Source organism: Chiloscyllium plagiosum, chromosome 1 (assembly GCF_004010195.1).
Source record: "Chiloscyllium plagiosum isolate BGI_BamShark_2017 chromosome 1, ASM401019v2, whole genome shotgun sequence".
Classification (NCBI taxonomy): domain Eukaryota; kingdom Metazoa; phylum Chordata; class Chondrichthyes; order Orectolobiformes; family Hemiscylliidae; genus Chiloscyllium; species Chiloscyllium plagiosum.
Window position 1 is genome coordinate 94399664 of NC_057710.1, and position 19008 is coordinate 94418671.

General features: G+C 38.0%; 1 protein-coding gene across 4 annotated transcripts in view; it reads left to right on the plus strand.

The window, feature by feature from the left end:
* Positions 1-19008, plus strand: part of atp8a1 (ATPase phospholipid transporting 8A1) — a 354037-nt gene that overhangs the window by 164435 nt on the left and 170594 nt on the right. For all 4 annotated transcript variants that reach the window (XM_043691984.1, XM_043691994.1, XM_043692004.1 and 1 more), the window contains one exon: positions 11713-11818. In XM_043691984.1, the coding sequence (XP_043547919.1) occupies positions 11713-11818 (106 nt within the window). The remainder of the gene's footprint in view (positions 1-11712; positions 11819-19008) is intronic.

Consider the following 19008-nt stretch of genomic DNA (forward strand, 5'->3'; position numbering starts at 1 on the left):
TCAGGTCACCAACCAAACCAGTCAAACAAGACTGAGACATTGTAACTTTAGTTTGGGTAAATGTGTTGCCTTGAGCTCAGTGCTCTAACCTTATGGTTGCTGTTGTACATTCTAATGGAAATGAATGCAGAACTGAGTTTGGCTACAAATTAAAATGAAAACTTGATTATGTGAACTACAATGTTGCAATAAACATGGGAGGGAAACAGGCTACCTGGGAGTACTTCATCCAATCCCTACAGTCCCCACCCTATCCCTGTAACCCATGGCTAATCCACCTAGCCTGCATATCCCTAGATACTATTGGCAAATTAGCATGGCCAACCCACTTAATTTGCATATGTTTGGACTGTAGGAGAAAGCTAGAATACCCAGAGGAAACCCGCACAAATACTAGGAGAATGTGCAAACTCCACAAAGACAGTCACCTGAGTGTGGAATCGAACCCGGGTCCCTAATACCGTGAGGCAGCAGTGCTAACCTCTGACCCGAAATGCCGCCCCACTTATTTTCACCTTTTCTTTGTCTGGTATCCAGTGGAACATGGGTGCAGGATTAGGCTATTCAACCCCCTCCCACTAGTCTGTTCTGTCATCAGATGAGATCATGGTTGATCTGTGGCCTAGCTCCTTTTCCTGCCTCTGGCGCAAATCTCTTAATACCTTTACTTAACAAAAATTGATCTTTCTCAGATTTAAAATTCACAACTGATCTGGCATCATCTACCATTTGTGGAAGAGAGTTATAAACACCTCAACCCTTTGTGTGTAGAAGCAATTCCTAATATCGTTCCTGGATGGTCTGGCCCTAATTTCTAGACTCTGCCCCCATGTTCTAGATAGACAGTTATTTTCTTGTCTGTGATACAGTGCATTAGGTTGTAAGCAAAGTAACCCCTGTGTATTCTTTATAGTGTACAACTGATGCATTAAAGTATGTAAGCACTTTAAGCTTTGTTATGTGGCCATGCGCAAGCAATTTTTATAACAAGTAACTTGTGCCTGGTCTGCATGAGAACTTCGAGATTGCTGCACAGTTAAGCAGCTCAGGCGTTATAATACTGCTAGATTACCTAATCTTTGAATAATGGCCTTTTATCTCAATAACTAGAGGCAAATATAAAGGGATGTATTTCAAGGACATTTGAAAATAAAAGTAATTTACCTGTATAGCTTTTTGTGGAGATTAAGTTTGGAACATTGGTTGTCAGTACTCTGTTCAGGAAAATACTGTGGTATGTTAAACATATATAGTTGTTTTTATTGTTTCACAGGATGTAAGCATTGCTGGCTAGGCATTTATTGTTCATTGCTAATTCTCCTTGAAACAATGGCGATAAGCCATCTTCCTGAACCACTGCAGTCCATGTGGGATAGGGACACCCACAGGACCGTTTGTAAATGAGGTCCAGAATCTTAATCCTACAACAGTGGCCCTGCAAAAGAGTAATACATAGGCCAGGAAAGAGACCAGAATTTGATCCAGTTGTGGTTTTATAGTAATTCAGCAGATTCACAGCTTTTTTTTTGTCTTTCAATCATTTTATTCAAATTCATAAGTTATTAGACGAGACCTTTGATTATCTGTATTCTAATATATAATCACAGCACTGCCTATATCACAGAACTAGAGTCGGAGTGTAGACAAAATATGGAGTCGGATTTACAGAAGGCCATCCCGTTCCTCTTTTCTAATATTAAGGTAGAGCTCCATGCTTGTGACAGGACTAAAGGCATTATACGTGAATGCAGTATAAGGAATAAGATAAATGAGCTTGTGGTGCAGATCGAAATTGGCAAATATGACTTGGTGGGCATCACTGAGACGTGGCTGCGAGGGGATCAGGATTGGGAGCTGAATATTCCAGGATCTACTTCCTATCAAAAAGATGGGCAGGTAGGCAGAGGGAGTGGAGTTGCCTTATTTGTATGAAATGAAATTAAATCAAGAGTAAGATCAGATGGTGTAGAATCTGTGTTGGTAGAATTGAGGAACCACAAAGTTTAAAATAAAAACCATAGTTGGAGTTATGTTCAGGCCTCCAAATAGTAGCCAGGAGCTGGGGTGCAAGAAATAGTGGGCGGCATGGTGGCACAGTGGTTAGCACTGCTGCCTCACAGCGCCAGAGACCCGGGTTCAATTCCCGACTCAGGCGACTGACTGTGTGGAGTTTGCACGTTCTCCCCGTGTCTGCGTGGGTTTCCTCCGGGTGCTCCGGTTTCCTCCCACAGTCCAAAGATGTGCAGGTCAGGTGAATTGGCCATGCTAAATTGCCCGTAGTGTTAAGTAAGGGCTAAATGTAGGGGTATGGGTGGGTTGCGCTTCGACGGGTCGGTGTGGACTTGTTGGGCTGAAGGGCCTGTTTCCACATTGTAATGTAATCTAAAATACCAAAGTTACAGTGATCATGGGGGATTTCAATATGCAGGTGGACTGGGAAAAATCAGGTTGGTAGTGGATTGCAAGAAAAGGAATCCATGGAGTGTCTATGAGATGGCTTTTTGGAGTGGTTTGTGGTGGAGCCCACGAGGGAACAAGCAACATTGGATTTAGTGTTGTGTAATGAGGCAGACTTAATAAGGGAGCTTAAGGTGAAAGAACCCTTAAGAGACAATAATCGTAATATGCTTGAATTTATTCTACAATTTGAGAAGGAGAAGATAGAATCAGAAGTAACTGTATTACAGCTGAATAAAGGCAACTGCAGAGATATGAGGGAGGAGCTGGGTAGAATTGTCTGGGAGAGGAGCCTAAAAGGAAAGACACTGGAACAGCAATGGCAGGAGTTTCTGGGAGTAATTCAGGAGACGCAGCAGAGATTCATCCAGTGGTAAAAGAAGCATGGTACAGGGAGGATGAGGCAACCATGACTGACTAGGGAAGTCAGGGATAGCTTCAAAGCAAAAGAGAAAGCACCTAATATGGCAGAGGGCAGTAGGGAGCTTATAAAGACCAACAGAGGACAACAAAAAAATGAAATAAGGAGGGAAAAGGTGGCCAGTAATATTAAGGAGAACTAAGAGTCTCTTTAGATATATAAAGGGCAAAAGAGAGGCAAAAGTGGATATTGGGCCACTGGAAAATGACACTGGAGAGATAGTAGTGGGGAACAAGGAAATGGCTGAGGACCTGAATAATTACTTCACGTCAGTCTTCACGGTGGAAGACACAAATAATATCCCAAAAATTCAAGAGAGTGAAGGGGCACAACCGTGTGGTGGCCATCACCAAGGTGAAGGTGCTAGAAAAACTAAAAGATCTGAAGATGTATAAATCACCTGAACCAGATGGACTACACCCAGGAGTTCTAACAAAGATAGCTGAAGAGATAGTGGAGGCGTTAGTGGTGATCTTTCAGGAATTCTAGAATTAGGGAGAGCCCCAGAGGACTGGAAAGTCACTAACGTGACACCCTTGTTTAAAAAGCAAGTAAGGCAAAAGATGGAAAATTACAGACCCATTAGCCTAACCTCCGTTGTGGGTAAGATCCTGAAATCCATTGTGATGGATTAGATTTCTGAATGCTTGGAAGTATATGGTAAAATAGGAGAAAGTCAGCATGGTTTGGTCAAGGGAAGGTCATGCCTGGTATATCTGCTAGAATTCTTTGAGGAAGTATTGAGCAGGTTGGACCAAGGAGAGCCAATGAATGTTACCTACCTGGACTAAAGAAGGCCTTTGATAAGGTGCTGCATAGGAGGCTACTGAATAAGAAGAGGGCCCATGGTGTCAGAGGCAAAGTGTTAGCATGGATAGAAGCTTGGCTGTCTAGCAGAAAGCAAAAAATGAGGATAAAAGTGTCCTTCTCAGGATTGTAGCTGGTGTCAAGTGGAGATGACTACTTTTCACTTTATACATTAACAATATAGATGAAGAAACTGAGGGCATTCTGATTAAGTTTGTAGACACTATAAAGATAGGTAGAGGGACAGGTAGCATTGAGGAGACAGGGAGGCTGCAGAAGCATTTGGACAGGTTAGGAGAGTGGGCAATGAAGTGGTAGATGGGAAAGTGTGAGATCGTGCACTTTGGTAGAAAGAATGGAGACATAGATTATTTTCTAAATGGGGAGAAAATTCCGAAGTCTGAAGTGCAGAGAGAGTTGGGAGTCCTGGTTCAGCATTCTCTCAAGGTAAACCTGCAGGGTAAATCAGTAGTTAGGAAGGAAAAATGCAATGATGGCATTTACTTTGAGAGGATTTGAATATAAAAGCAGAGATGTACTTCTTTGTGGCTTTATAAGGCTCTTGTCAGAAGACATTTGTAGTATTGTGTGTGGTTTTGGGCCCCTTATCTCAGGAAGGATGTAGTGGCCCTGGAGCATGTTCAGGGGAGGTTCACAAAAATGGTCCCAGGAATGAAAAGCCGAACATACGAGGAACGTTTGAGGACTCTGGGTCTATACTCAATGGAGTTTAGAAGGATGAGGGGGGATCTAATTGAAACTTGCAGAATACTGAATGGCCTGGACAAAGTAGAGTAGGGAAGCTGTCTCCATTGGGAGGAGAGACTAGGATCCGAGGGCATAGCATTAGAGTAAAGGTAAGACCTTTCAGAATGAAGATAAGGAGAAACTTCTTCAGCCAGAGAGTGGTGAATCTATGGAATATATTGCCACAGAAGTCTATGGCAGTCAGGTCATTAGTATATTTAAAACTGAGATAGGTAGGTCCTTGAGTATCTAGGACAGCAGGAAAGCGGGAGCATGTGATTGAGAAATTTATCAGCCATGATTGAATGACTGAGCTAATTGGCCTAATTTCTGCTCCTATGTCTTGTGGTCTTATGGGCTTCTTTAGAAAAATGAAGTGTACCTCAAATTTCTCAGATCCTTTGCAGTGCAGGATATTTGGGGTACTCAAACAATGTCCTATATTAGAAGTCATTAAAAACTGCAGATAATGGAAGTGAGAGTCGATATAATGTGGGGCTAGAAAAACAGGTCAGGCAGCATCAGAGGAGCAGGAAAGTTGACATTTCAGGTCAGGACACTTTATCAGGACTCGGGAAGGGGTAGGAAGCTCAGACATAAATAGAGGGAGAGGATGGGGCAGGGGGATAGTGATGGGTGGATGCAGGTGGGAGTTATTGTGGTCAGTTGCAAGGGTGGAATGAATAGGTGAGACAGAAGATGGACTGTTTTGGTCAGATCAATGAGGCGCAGTGGAAAGGGAGGGCAGGACATGGAATGAGGTTGGTGGTGGGGAGAGTTTGAAGCTGGTGAACTCTGTTGAGGTCATTGAGCTGTAAGCTCCCAGAGTGGAATAAGAGATGTTGTTCCTCCAGTTTGCGTGTGGCTTCATTTTGCCAGTGCAGGAGGCCCAGGATGGACATGTCACCAAGAGAATGATAGGAGGTGTTGAAGTGCCTGGCAACTGGAAGGTGATTTTGATTGGAGCGTACAGAGCACAAATACTCCGCAAACCGATCCCCGAGTCCGCGCTTGGTCTGTCCGATGTACAGAAGACTACGTCAAGGCTGTGCCCTCTGGTCCTAGTCTCTCATACCAATGGAAACAGCTTCCCAACATCTACTTTGTCTAGGCCATTCAGTATTCTGTAAGTTTTAATTAGATATCCCCCTCATCTGCAATTGACCAGGTTAGAAGTAGTGCAGGTGAATCTCTGTCAGATTTGGAATGATTGTTTGGAGCCTTGGATGGAGATAGAGGGGAGGTGTAGGGCCAAGTGTTACACTTCCTGCGATTGCAGGGAAAGGTACCGAGTGTGGAGATGAGGTTGGTGGCAAGTGTGGACCTGACGACAGACCTATTTTACATAGTAGTAGTTGCCATAGTCAGAGTTAAATGTGCAGCATCACAGATACCGTTTCAGAGGTGTGACCATGGTGGCTAAGTATGTATGTTATCGTGCCTAGGGGATAGATACCAGGGTGCAAGATGAGATGGGGTGTGGTGGGGGTGGGAATTAGGTATGAGGGTTGGAGAGACTAGGGAGTGTAGTTATTTTGGGGATCAGTTTAATAGTAACTCGAGTGAGACTAGGTATTTGATAGTTTAACTATTCCTAAATCACTATTTGCTTAAATTCTTCTACAGCTGGAACCCTCCAAATTATCTGATTTAAATGGATACTTTTGGAAGGTTCCAACCAGAGGGGAATTGCCCAGCAGAATCTTCAATTTCTCGGATTCAGGGATTCCAAGGTTTTCCCTCAAGAGAAATGACTATCTGGACATCAGAAAATCTAGACCAGGGTTGAATTTTTCTGCTGGATTTTGAACTTGAGTCAGAATTGCTTGTCCAGTGCCATTGCCATAGGACTACTAAGCGAGTTCACATCAGAGCATGATGGAACATAAAATGTTTGCTCAGAACTGTGAATTGATGAAATATGAATATGAACATGCAAAACATACTTCAAATGCTGTCGCATGTTAATGCTAACCCCTGTGAGTCATCAAATAAATACTGTATAATGACGGCAGTGGGATGCTTTGTAGAACCTGCAGCTCATCTCATATTTTAAATTAGCCTAATTCTTAAAATTATTCTAAGGTTTGCACTCATTATGGTCGGTACATTTTACTTACTATCCTCTTGTTGGGGCCATACCTGATTGGAAGATCTTTAATGGTTATTAGTAACGAGGTCACAAGTAATAAAACTTAATTTGGGAAGAATCTGATCTCTGAGGAAAGTACAATTAAGTGAAATCTATTACGTCAGTAATGCTGATTACCTTTCGTGTGTTAACTTCCCAGCATAACATTCAACTGTATGAGCCAACTGTGATGTTTTTATCTGTACTTTCCTAAGTTCTTGCATCTGGCTTAAATATATTTTCATTTTTTGCATTCCTGTTAATTGCTTAATTCAAATAACTGCCAATGATTTTTAGAGCTTTATAAACAATTTTAGGCAAAGTTATATCAGTTGCTTAATTTTAGTTAGTGGATCATTCAATATTTACTAGTGTAGGAAGCTTACTGTATTTTAAGTTCATAGCCTTGGCTATATTTTTTATGGCTTATTTTGAACCAGCACTCTGGGTTATTTTGATGTGTTGTTCATTAAGTTCTGTGATGTTATACAGGTATTGATATTTTCTGTGTATTTTCATATCATTTAGTTGTGGGATTTTGAAAATTGATCTACTGGCATATGAGTTTTCTGTCTGTCTGAAGGGGTTTAATAATTAACTTGTAAGTATTTCTGTAGCTGTATGAATTGTTTTCAAACAACACAGTATTAGAGAGAGACTTCCTGGAGTGTAATGGAGATTTATTTATATTGGCAGAGTTGATGAACAAAGTAAACAGTGTAGAGTATTAAGCTTTCAGATATAAAGTTCTGGAGTTGTTTTTGTTTGTGTTCAGGGAAAACGCCCATAGCTTTGGAATAAAAAAGCTGTTGTGTGCCATAGAAATCAGTGCTGGGGCAACAATTATTTACAGTATATAAGGAAAGTGAATGTATACTATAGCCAAGTTTGCAGAAGACACAGAAATGGGTGGGAAAACAATATCTGAGGATAAGACCGAGTCTGCAAAGGGATATAGACACATTGAGCGGATAAAAACTGTGCAGAGAGAGTATAAGTTAAGGACGTGTGAGGTTTTGCACTTTGGTAGGAAGAAAAGAAAAGCTGAATATTATTTAAATAAAAAAAGACTGCACAAAGCTGTAGAACAGAGAATCTTGGGAGTCTTTGTCCATGAATCACAAAAAGCTGGCATTCAAGCATACTGGGTAATAGGAAAAGTAGTTGCAATGCAGACCTTTATTTCAAAGGGAATGGAGTATAAATGTAGGGAGGTTTTGCTAAAATGATACAAGATATTAGTCATACCACAGTTGGAATATTGTGAATAGTAGGAGAAAGCGAGGACTGCAGATGCTGGAGATCAGAGCTGAAAAATGTGTTGCTGGAAAAGCGCAGCAGGTCAGGCAGCATCCAAGGAGCAGGAGAATCTCCTGCTCCTTGGATGCTGCCTGACCTGTGCTTTTCCAGCAACACATTTTTCAGCATTTTGTGAATACTGTTGGGTCCATTATCTAAGGAAAGATATACTGGCATTGGAGGCAGTCCAGAGAAGGTTTATGTTTTGTTTCAGTTTGGGACTGAAATCTTGGCTGAAGCTGGATGGGTAGATCAATAGGTCCTGAGAAATGAAGATAGTTTTAGATCTGTTAAGCAAACGTTTATGTCACGATAGGAGTTTAGTTTAAATGTTCCAGACCAAAAGTGTTTAATTAAAACCATGAAAAAAATACAGAAAAATTAATTGGATACTAGGCGCTACATTTCTCGTACCTTTCAGAAGGGAGCAGAGATGATGAGAAATGTTTGGAACCCAAAAAGACAATTCCTGTAGATTGTGCATTTGGTTTAACTGCCTTTCCCTGCAGCAAAATTTAAAAATGTAGGTAAACAAGCAAACTGCTGAAAATTGAAATTACTTCGACATTGTTATGTCTCATTCAAAAGATGTTAGGGCTGTTACAAAAGTTGAAAAGATAATCACTTTTATGATTATCATTAAAAATATTATAATGATTTAAACATGATTTTAATCAGATATCTATCTGATCCATTGCTGATTCCATCTTGAGCATACTTGTTTTATTATATCAAATGGCTTGTTGCTTTTCATAGTTTTGTATTTATTTTTATGTAACACTACACGGAAACCTTTAAACTAAAATGTTCTGTTGTGAAGACAAGAAAATACCTCTTTAATCTTGATTTCTGAAAATGCAAAGTAAGAAGAAACATTAGTGGCCTTTACACAGATTCCCAATATAAACAGAAGCTTAAACTGTGTCTTTATGAAACTTTATTTTCATGGAAAAATGTAAAAATTAAATGTGCCAATGCAAGCACGTGAGTTTATTTAAATGTCTATAACTCTACATTATGCATATGCATTGCATATGTGCAAGCATTGAAGCAATAAAAATATTTGCTGTTCACAAATACTGTCAATGCACCATTGCTCGGACAGCTTGAGGATCATTAAGCACAGCCATCCAATCTGACAAACATTTCTGCGCTCCAATGTTTCAAAATTATTTTCATTCCAATCTGCCATCACCTGGCTTTCAAATGTACTGCATTGCACATCCTGCCGAAAGTCTGATTGGCAAATATCCAGATTTTTTTTTTGTTTGATTCTGTTTACAGCGACATTAAAGAAAAAAATAATTATGTAGAGCCTTTCACAACCTAGATACGTTACAAAGCACTTTGTCTTTAAGATTTTAAAGCGCTGTCATAAAATATTTTTGAAGTGTGCGCACTTTGTTATATTGTAGGAAAACAAGTTAGTTTGTGCCTAGGAAGGTTCTACAGACAGCAATGACCATACATCCTTCATTCAACATAGCCAAAAATGGATCATTATTAACTAGTTTATTCTCTGCCTTCAAATCATGCAATGGGATCTTTTACACCTAACTGACATGGTAGATGGAGCTTTGCTTTAATATTGCCATCTGGAACATGGTATCCCTGATGATGGACCATGCCCTTGGACTGCGTCGACCTAGACAATGTATTCAAGTTTCTGTATTGAGACTTGTGCTCCTAAAATTTCAGTACATAACCTTCCAACTCAAGGCAAACATGACCCCTAAATAAAATAACATGTAAGTAAAAAGATCGACACCTTTGCTGTTTATTTCAGAATTCAAGTTGTGCAAAACATTTGAGATACAAAAGCAGTTCTGAAAAATCTCAGCAGGTCTGGCAGCATCTGTGAAGAGAAATTAGAATTAATGACTCTGGTCCAATGACTCTTTATTAGCTTGATTTTATTTAGATTAATGAGATTCCCAGATTGAAGCAAGTCCTGTTCTTTTTTAATGCAAATGCAGATTCAGCTGCGAGCATTTGACTATAGGAACAGCACGTTAAAGGGTGTACTTTTGAAATATCAAGTGTATTAAAATAAAGTTCCCTTTTTGTGTATGATTTTTCTTTGCAAGTTTAGGTGCAAGGTACTCCACTGTTCAATTTGAATGGGTGTCGGATGACAAAATTATTTTCTTAGACCATAAAATGTAGGAGCAGATGTAGACCATTTGGCCCAACAAATCTGTTCCACCATTCAGTGAAATCTGATATCCACTTTTGTGCAGCTTTTGGAGGAGAAAGGCAGGTCAGACAGCAGCATACAGATTTTGTACTTTATAGTTGTTATAAAGGTGGTGGAATTAGAGAAATTTTTACCGGTCAATTCTAGCCAGTCACCTGGAGCATTGACATAGGCTGTAGTTGGGGCTGTGATGTAAGAAGAAAGGAGGGAAATCCTATGTGCTAGTTCAAATAGTTTTGTTTTATTTTATAACTTTTTCTAAGTTACTGCCTAGTTTTTCAATAGCTCTAAAACTCCAGATTTCATTTTCCCTGCATGCTCCAATATACAAACACAGCTTAATTTCAATATCCTCATGATTTAACTAAATTATTTTTTAAGCCATATTGGAAACAATGAAGTACGTGTAATTTAATTATGATCTCATTTCACTTTGGAAAACAATGTACATTGTTAAATGTAATTTCCTGTAAAGCCCCTGAAAGTGAAACGAAAGCATGTAGCACAGGATTTTCTCCATTCACCTAAAGCTGCTGATCCTTAACCATTGGATAGCTATACATGTTGTGGTGTCTGGCATTTGAACTGAATTTAATTCTAAACTATCAAGTTAAATGATGAACTGATTCCCTTGTATAGGCATCTTGATTACATAGATTTTATTTTGTTGTTGAGAATATCATTCCCTTAGCTCTAAATGTTCAATCACAAAAAGTAGAAATCAGATGTACCCTGCCAAAACTTTGTCTGTAAACATGACAAAGATCCAAGTTGATTTAATAAATATGAAAACAAATGAGATCATGCAATCAATCTATATTTTAATCTTTTTATAATTATTAATCATCTAGTTACTGAGCTAACCGATACTCTTCTGCAGGTCAATAGGGCCATTATAAATGTAAACAAAGCATTGCGGTTGATTTCTGCAAATAATAGAACTGAAAAGGTGTCTTGTGCAGTGGCAGCACCCTAACGTTGAGCCAGGAGGCATGTGTTCAACTCCCAGAGTTGAACTTTTAGCTCCAGAGGTGTACAATAACTTCCATGAACAGATTGATGAGAAAATATTTTGAACTGAAAAGTAGGAAAGCTATGAAAAAAATTACCTTTGTTAGAGTGCGTCCAATTTATTATGCATAGATCTGATTTCTATACGGCAAGAGCAAAAAGTAATTTCAAGAAGGATACCAGAACTGAGGGTACAACTGTCTGGAATACTGAACAGACTTGGGACTCTTCTCTCTAGAAAGGAGAAAGTTGACTGGTAATCTAAAAGGAATTAAAAGAATTGAGTAGATTAGTAGAGTAGATATAGAGATAAATGCACATGGAGAATTCGGCAATTCCTTTCTTTTTACTCCGTGATTAGCATGTAAAAGTCACCACCAAATGGAGTGATTTGAGCAAATAGTATATGAATGCATTTTAGAGAGAAAGGAATAGAGGATATGGGGATGGATGAAGTCAGGCAGCAGGAGGCAAGTATTGAATATAATTGGCTGAATGGCATGTTTAAGAACTGTCAAAGACATGTAGGTGATAATTCTGCAATAATAATCCAGTTTAATTTTTAAAGTAGAGTTTCTTTTTTTGCAAATCCTTTACAGCATTCCTTTTTTGAAGTTTGTTGATTTTTACTCAACATTTTAGCCCACAGCACCAGTCATTTGTGAGTTCCTGACGATGATGGCAATTTGCCATACAGCAGTGCCTGAAAGGGAAGTTGACAAGATAATCTATCAAGCGTCATCTCCAGGTAAGAGATAATAGCTAAAAGGTTAATTTACTTGTGCTGCGTATTTGTATGCTAAATAAACTTGTTTTTAAAAGCATGTTTTTGTCTAAAATAGTGTACTAGTTTAAGTAACTAAAACATTCATTCATTTTTATATTTGTGCATGGAAATGTGTATAAATACAAGGTCAAAAAATCATACTCATTTTGTTCGATGATAAAATTAAATTTATAGATGTTATGATGTAAATCAAGTTAAAACTTTAGTATTATTGTATTGCGTTTCAATTACGAGCTGAAAATATGTTGCTGGAAAAGCACAGCAGGTCAGGCAGCATCCAAGGAGCAGGAGAATCGACGTTTCGGGCATGAGCCCTTCTTCAGATTCCTGAAGAAGGGCTCATGCCCAAAACGTCGATTCTCCTGCTCCTTGGATGCAGCCTGACCTGCTGTGCTTTTCCAGCAACACATTTTCAGCTCTGATCTCCAGCATCCGCAGTCCTCACTTTCTCCTTGCGTTTCAATTAGGCCGTTTTGAACTCTTCTAGTTTGGATTCTGACATTTGTGAACTGCCTTTTTTTTTAATATTATTAAATATCTGTCTCTATTAAACTAACATTAGATATTTTTACACATGAAAATATCTATGAGCCCCAAATATAGATAGTTGGATCATGGATCAGCACTGTACCAACACAACAAATAGAATTAGCGTTTATCCATTTATCTCTTGAATGCCTTGGATCATTCACGTTAAATGTCCTGTATCATTGTAAACTGTTGATGGGATTGCTCAACTTGGAATATTGTGTCTTTGCATTGTTGAAGAGCAGATGGACCGAAGTACAAGGTGTGCACAAATCTGTCCCAATAATTTGCATGCTCAGATTTCTGGTGGATATTGCATTGAGCTGGAGGTAGATATTTAAAACTAGATTGTGAACAATGCCGTGGTCTCTCTCACCTTTCTACAAGTATAGAAAAATTCCAATTAAGTCATTTAAGTTTACGTCACATTAGTCTATGCCACAGTTTGGAATGTACAAGTATTTACAGACTTCTAGTCCACGTACAATATCTCGAAATAAATTATGAATTAGATTTTTGACAAAGTAGGGAAAATATTGCAAGAGGAGACTCCAGCATACTTTAGGAGGAAGCCAGTATTAATTTCTTAATTGTCATATTTTGCTAGTAAATATGAATGGTTTACCTGCTTTGAGCTGAAATAGTCTTGCATAGTGTTATCACTGTGAATAGATCTGCTGGGCAGCGTTGCAGATGAGTGAGAAAAGTTGGCTATGAATGTGAGGTTTGCTTCGTATCGAACAAAATATTCATACAAATTCACTTGTTAATAAATTGACTGGTTCATATTCATAAACAGTAAGTATAAAAGTGTTAGACCACTTGCTGGTGTTTCATTGTTTCTATTTATTCTTTTATTAAATTTGCTTTAGAATTAAGAGTTAAAGATGATTTTTGAGCTATGGGTAGCAGTTTTTGTTGAAAGGAAAACCAACCAAACAAGTTTTGGTTTATTTGAGAGATCAAAATGTTGTGCAAACATTTGGACATTGGGGAAGAGCATCATGTTAAACAGAGAGCACAAGTTATCTATTAACAAGATCAGTACCTGGGAATTGCTTCCAGCAAGTCTGGAAAAGACAGCACTTCATTGCCCTTGATTTGAGAGGCTCGTTAGGACCACTTCAGCGAATAGTTAAGAATCAACCACATTGCTGTGGCTATGAAATCACATGTAGGCCAGGTCCGGTAAAGAGACAGATCTTCTTCCCTAAAGGGCATTAGAGAATCAGATGACAACTTTCAATTTGAGATTTTTGTTGAATTCAAATTTCACCATCTGCCATGATGGGTTTTGTACCCAATTACACAGAACATTAGCGTAGCATTCTGGATTACTTGTTAAGTGACATTACCATTGTGCCACTGCCTACCCCTAAATATTAGGTAAGGTTTTAGGGAGAGGCTAACCAGCAATGCTACTTTCCAGGAAGGAATAACATCTTCGATATCTGAGGTGATTCTTTCTTTAAAGCCTATTGTCCACGAGCTATTGTTTTCCTGGGATTTGAATTTTGCATTGATCAATACTGGATTACTAAAATGCACTAAGAATGAAGTCTGGACATGGCATGAAAACTGAACATTTAAAATCTCTGCAAATGGTTACCACTGCTTTGTATGAAATAGCCACTTGGTTTACATATTTTTAGCTAAAAAGAATATGTAACAGAAATATTTATTTTTAAAATTCCTTTACTTATTTATGGGAAGCTCTAGTTTTTGTTTTAAATGCTGGGTTAAGTAACTAGTTTATGTGAAATTTGGCCAATTTTTGACAAAATAATTATGAGCAGATTCTTTATTCCTTTTTTTGATGCAAAGGCTTGTCTACAAGAGTCTATTTTCTTTGGCAAAAAACACAATCAAAATAAAAGTGCAAGTTTCAGAAGCTGTAAATGGCATGTAGTACTCCAAGGACCAATAAATCTTCTCTATCTGTGCAACATTTTGGTCCCCGTGATCTTAAACTAGTCAGTAGTGAAAACTGCTAAACTTGTTATACTATTCTTGCATAGAAGTGAACAAAACTCTGCGCCTTCACATAATTTTATTTAATGCACAACATGTGACTGCTCTCCAATGCCTCAGCGTTCATCTGATATATAACTGAGTCACATACAGTTTGTCAGATCCAATTTTGATCCATGATTTTACAATGTTAGTTTATTGTAACTAAAGCAATATATTCTTACAAGTTCCCTCAAGATTAAGGAAGGCTGTTCTGACTTTTCCCTCCTGATTACAAACCAGCAGCCCCCTGTATTTATCAGGGTATGCTTAGTGAGAGGATGCCTATGATGTTTCTTTGATCTACGTAGGTGGTCGAAGCCCAATGTAACAGTTCAATTTGAGTTAATGATCAATTGCAAACTAGCAGAGTGCAGATAACACTTGTGAAACTATACTCTGGCAAGGAGTCAGCATCTTCAGAGGATATTCAATTGATAGTATATCATCTCAGTTTTGCAGAGAACAGACATACTTTACTAAAGTGTTTTGTATCAGGAGAAATGCTAATATAAAGTAGAACATCATTTTTAATGTATGAGAAGTGAGTGCGGATTGGTTGGCAAGTGGTCTCTGGTCGAGGTGTTGCATAAGGAATGTGGCATTTAGGTGATATCTGACAATTAACTGCCAAGCCACATTTCAATTTAAAATGAACAGGTTTATTCTGATCAGTCAAGATGTTTCTCTGAAGAATCACCAAGATCAGTGTTAACTATATATATATTAAGTTGAAACAGACTCGTCGTCTGCACTGTTCTTTCTGTCTGACCAAGTCCTGTGCATTTGTAGCTTCAATTATACAAATGTGTGCCACATTGCAAGCCTGATCTGATGATCTTCACTTAGTCTCAACATAATTTCTAACACTCAGGATTGTTTAGCAAATGTTGTCCAATCATGGAATCACATCTAATGTTGGGCATTGTTTTTGAATTATATAAGCACAGGCTGCTTGAATATTGTCAGTATTTTGCCTTTTGTGAAAAAAAACTGGACTTTGGATCAGCTTGAGCAGGATGAAAACTTAAATAAAATGTCTTTGTTTAGGTTTCAGCAGATGTGGGGTAGCAAGAAATTTATTTTCAACTGTACCTTAGCTCCCACCTGATCTAATAGCATATATCTGGTAGTCTGAATCAATCTGTATGCTTTTGGCTCTGTGGTTTGGCCCTGACAGCTCTCCAGAACTGCTTCAACATTTAGTTTGAAAAATCTGACCTCCAAATGAAAAGCTTCCATCTAATTGCTAATTTCTCTGAGTAAGAGAAGTTTTGAGCTTTTTGTGAATAATGTTGCAGAATCCCGATACCTACAGATCAGTTAGTTTGGCATTAATCAGAAATATGCTTGAGAGAATTATTGGGATACTGAATGTGGTTACTTGCATACAGGAGAACATATTAGGGACATCCAGTATGACCTCTGTAAAATTAGGTTATGCTTTACAATTTGTATTGTACCTTTGGAAGACTTAGTAAGGATGGTGGATAATGGAAGGCATTATCTGCCTGGATTTCCAAAAGGGTTTTGATATTACTGGACAAGATGTCTCTCTACGGGTAATATTCGTTGAGCTGGATGACAGCTGACTCAAAATTCCAGCAGAAAATAACTGCAGACACGTTTGGATTTTTGTAATGACTGTGAGAAATGGTACTTTGCATGGCGTGTGTTTTACTTTTTATTAATTATCTAGATGTAGTGATTGGCACCATCTATACATTCTGTATAATTTTCAAGGCTGTAGATGATGCTCAACTGATTCTGGTGAATTGATCTTGAGAAATTGTTAGCTTTGAAAGATGTATACAGTGTAAACATGGAAATCCTTCAGGAATAAAGCTAAAGAAAATTAGAAAAGGTAAAGAATCGGGCTCTTGGGCATAGATCTCCAAAAGGAAAACAAACAATATCATGTGATCTTAAAGTCAGTAGGGTGGATGGATGTATTTATAAGACAGTTGAGTATAAGATGAGGTACACTATTTTGTCCATGTACAAGACACTGATCAGAATATGTGAAATACTCTGCCTAGTTTAGGTCATCTCACTGGGGTGTATTGATTCATTGGAAAGGGGAAGGCTCTGGACTATGTTACTTTGAAACACCTTAGTTATAAAGTTAGCTGCATTTTTATACGTAATAATACGTAGCAATAATCTGATTTGTTAATGATACAGTGAAGGAAATAGTTTGTGAATTTAATAATTAATTGTTTCAATGAAATAGTGAGGACCAGGAGTTATGATTTTTAAGTTATTTTACACCAGAACTGGATTAAATGTGTTTTCCAGAGATTAGTGTCTGTCTGAGCAGACTGCCAGCTTATACTGTTCATGCTGTTCCTTTGAATTCTTTCAAGTGGCAGCTAGACTTGTTTCTGTCTTGAATGAAGATCGCCTCTTACAGAAAGTAGATAATGGAAGGAATTACCAAAGCCTGGTAGGGTGGACTAGTTTTGATCACTTTGAGTTTAAACATGACTTTTCCACATTGTTTCCACCAAATTGCCCTCAGTTTTCATTTTTTATTACTGTTTCTCAGGAGATCACATGATTTGGAGTGAGATTAGGATGTATGTCTTCTGATGGTGAGACAGGATAGATGTAACAGATGGTATATTCCTGTCTCGTTGGCATTTGTGCGTTGACATTACAACTGTTACTTCAGCAAAGATGATAATGAATGCCAGCGTTTAGCTCAACTCTAGGGACATATTGGGCCACCCTCCTCTCGCTTATCTCTCCACCCTTCAGGCTCTCTGCCTGTATTCCTGATGAAGGGCTTTTGCCCGAAACGTTGATTTTACTGCTCCTCGGATGCTGCCTGAACTGCTGTGTTTTTCCAGCACCACTAATCCAAAATCTGGTTTCCAGCATCTGCAGTCATTGTTTTTACCTAACATATTGGGCACTATAGAACTCCATGATTGATAATAAATCACGCGTGCATGTCATTAAAGTTATTTTATCCTACAATCCTACTTATCCTACTAGTACGTGGATAAGTAAAGGAAACTATGCCCTCATTGGGCTGAATGGCCTCCTGTTCTGTAGCATTGTGATTCTAAAGGAGACTTCAAGCTTGTAATTCCAATGCGATAGTTAACAAAACATTGTGGCTTCTTCTCCATTCTATCCACATTTGAAAAATGAAACCTTTTCATTGTATTTTATTGTATTCTTCCTGTAAAGTGTATGTGATAAAATAATTCATTCATACACGACTGTGATCCTTTATTCTTGGAATCATTCTATTAAGACTTTTCTGTATCCCTTATAAATCCTTCTTGTCCTGTTGTCCTGTATGATGCACAGAGTTGGAAACAGTCAGTCGGAGCTAAGCAGTACTTTTAATGTGGGCTTAAGATAACTTCCTGGCTTTCGTACTCTACACACTATTTGAAAAGCCCAGAAGCCAACATGATCATTTGACTGCATTGCTAACATGCCTTGTCGTCATCAGACGTTTGTGGGCAAGTACATGCCTCTCATTTCCAATTAACGTTGGAGCATTTAGAATATGTTTCTCTCTTCATTCCTCCTACCAAAATGTATCACCTCCCACTTCTCTGGATGGAATTTAATTTGCCATATGTCCTCTCCTTTCCACTTCCCTTCCACCAGCCTGCTCCTGTCCTCTTGAAATCAATTACCATCATCTTTTGATGAAAAGTCATCAACCTAAAATATGAATTCTGTTTTTATCAATTGATGTTGCCTGATCTGTTGAGTATTTACAGCACTTTCATTCCAAGGTTTAACATCTGCAGTATTTTGCTTCTGTACCACCATTACATTTGCAACTATCATGTTATATACAAACATTGAATTTGAGCAACAAGTACTTTATTTGTTGTTTTTAACACAGTCTCGTCTAAATATTTCAATCAGTTTCAATTTGTCCTGTTTCCATGCTGTAGGGATTCTATGAATTATCAACCATCTGCTCAGTTGTGAATTTGAATAATAACAGACTTTCTTCGGAACATCCTGCATTTGTATTAGCGAGAAGCATGAACATGTTGCATGAATACTTTTCACAAAATTATTCATTAATCACATCGGGAGAAGTCACCAGATTCAGTGCTGTTACTATTCTATTCATTGCAACTACCTAGTGCAATTTATTGCAGTTTATCACTTTGATTCCATATTATCTCACCAATTTATGCTCAAAATTTAATATCAGCTACCAATTCTGAATTTTAAGTTTCTTTATTAAATTAAAGAGAAAAGCATATTTTCTCAAGCTTGCCTAGAATTATTGAAAAGGGTGCTTTAATTGACGTGTTTGGCACGTTCAGGACACAAACATGTCCATAAATTGCAACATTACATTTTATTTCAACCTGCAAAGTATTGGAAAAGTTATATTTAAATTTTCTGATTAATTATGATCAGTTTTCAGGTAATTTAATTCTGCTCTAATTACCTGAAGTATTCTTGATGTATTCGATCATGAACTGTTTATGAATACAAAAGTTTGTAATCATGACTACATTGCTAATCCTTATCTTTTCAATGCATCAACATTTTTTTCAAAAACATACAAAATGTCTAACTCCAAAACTAACTATTTTTCATTTTGTTTCATTCTTTTTCTTTTT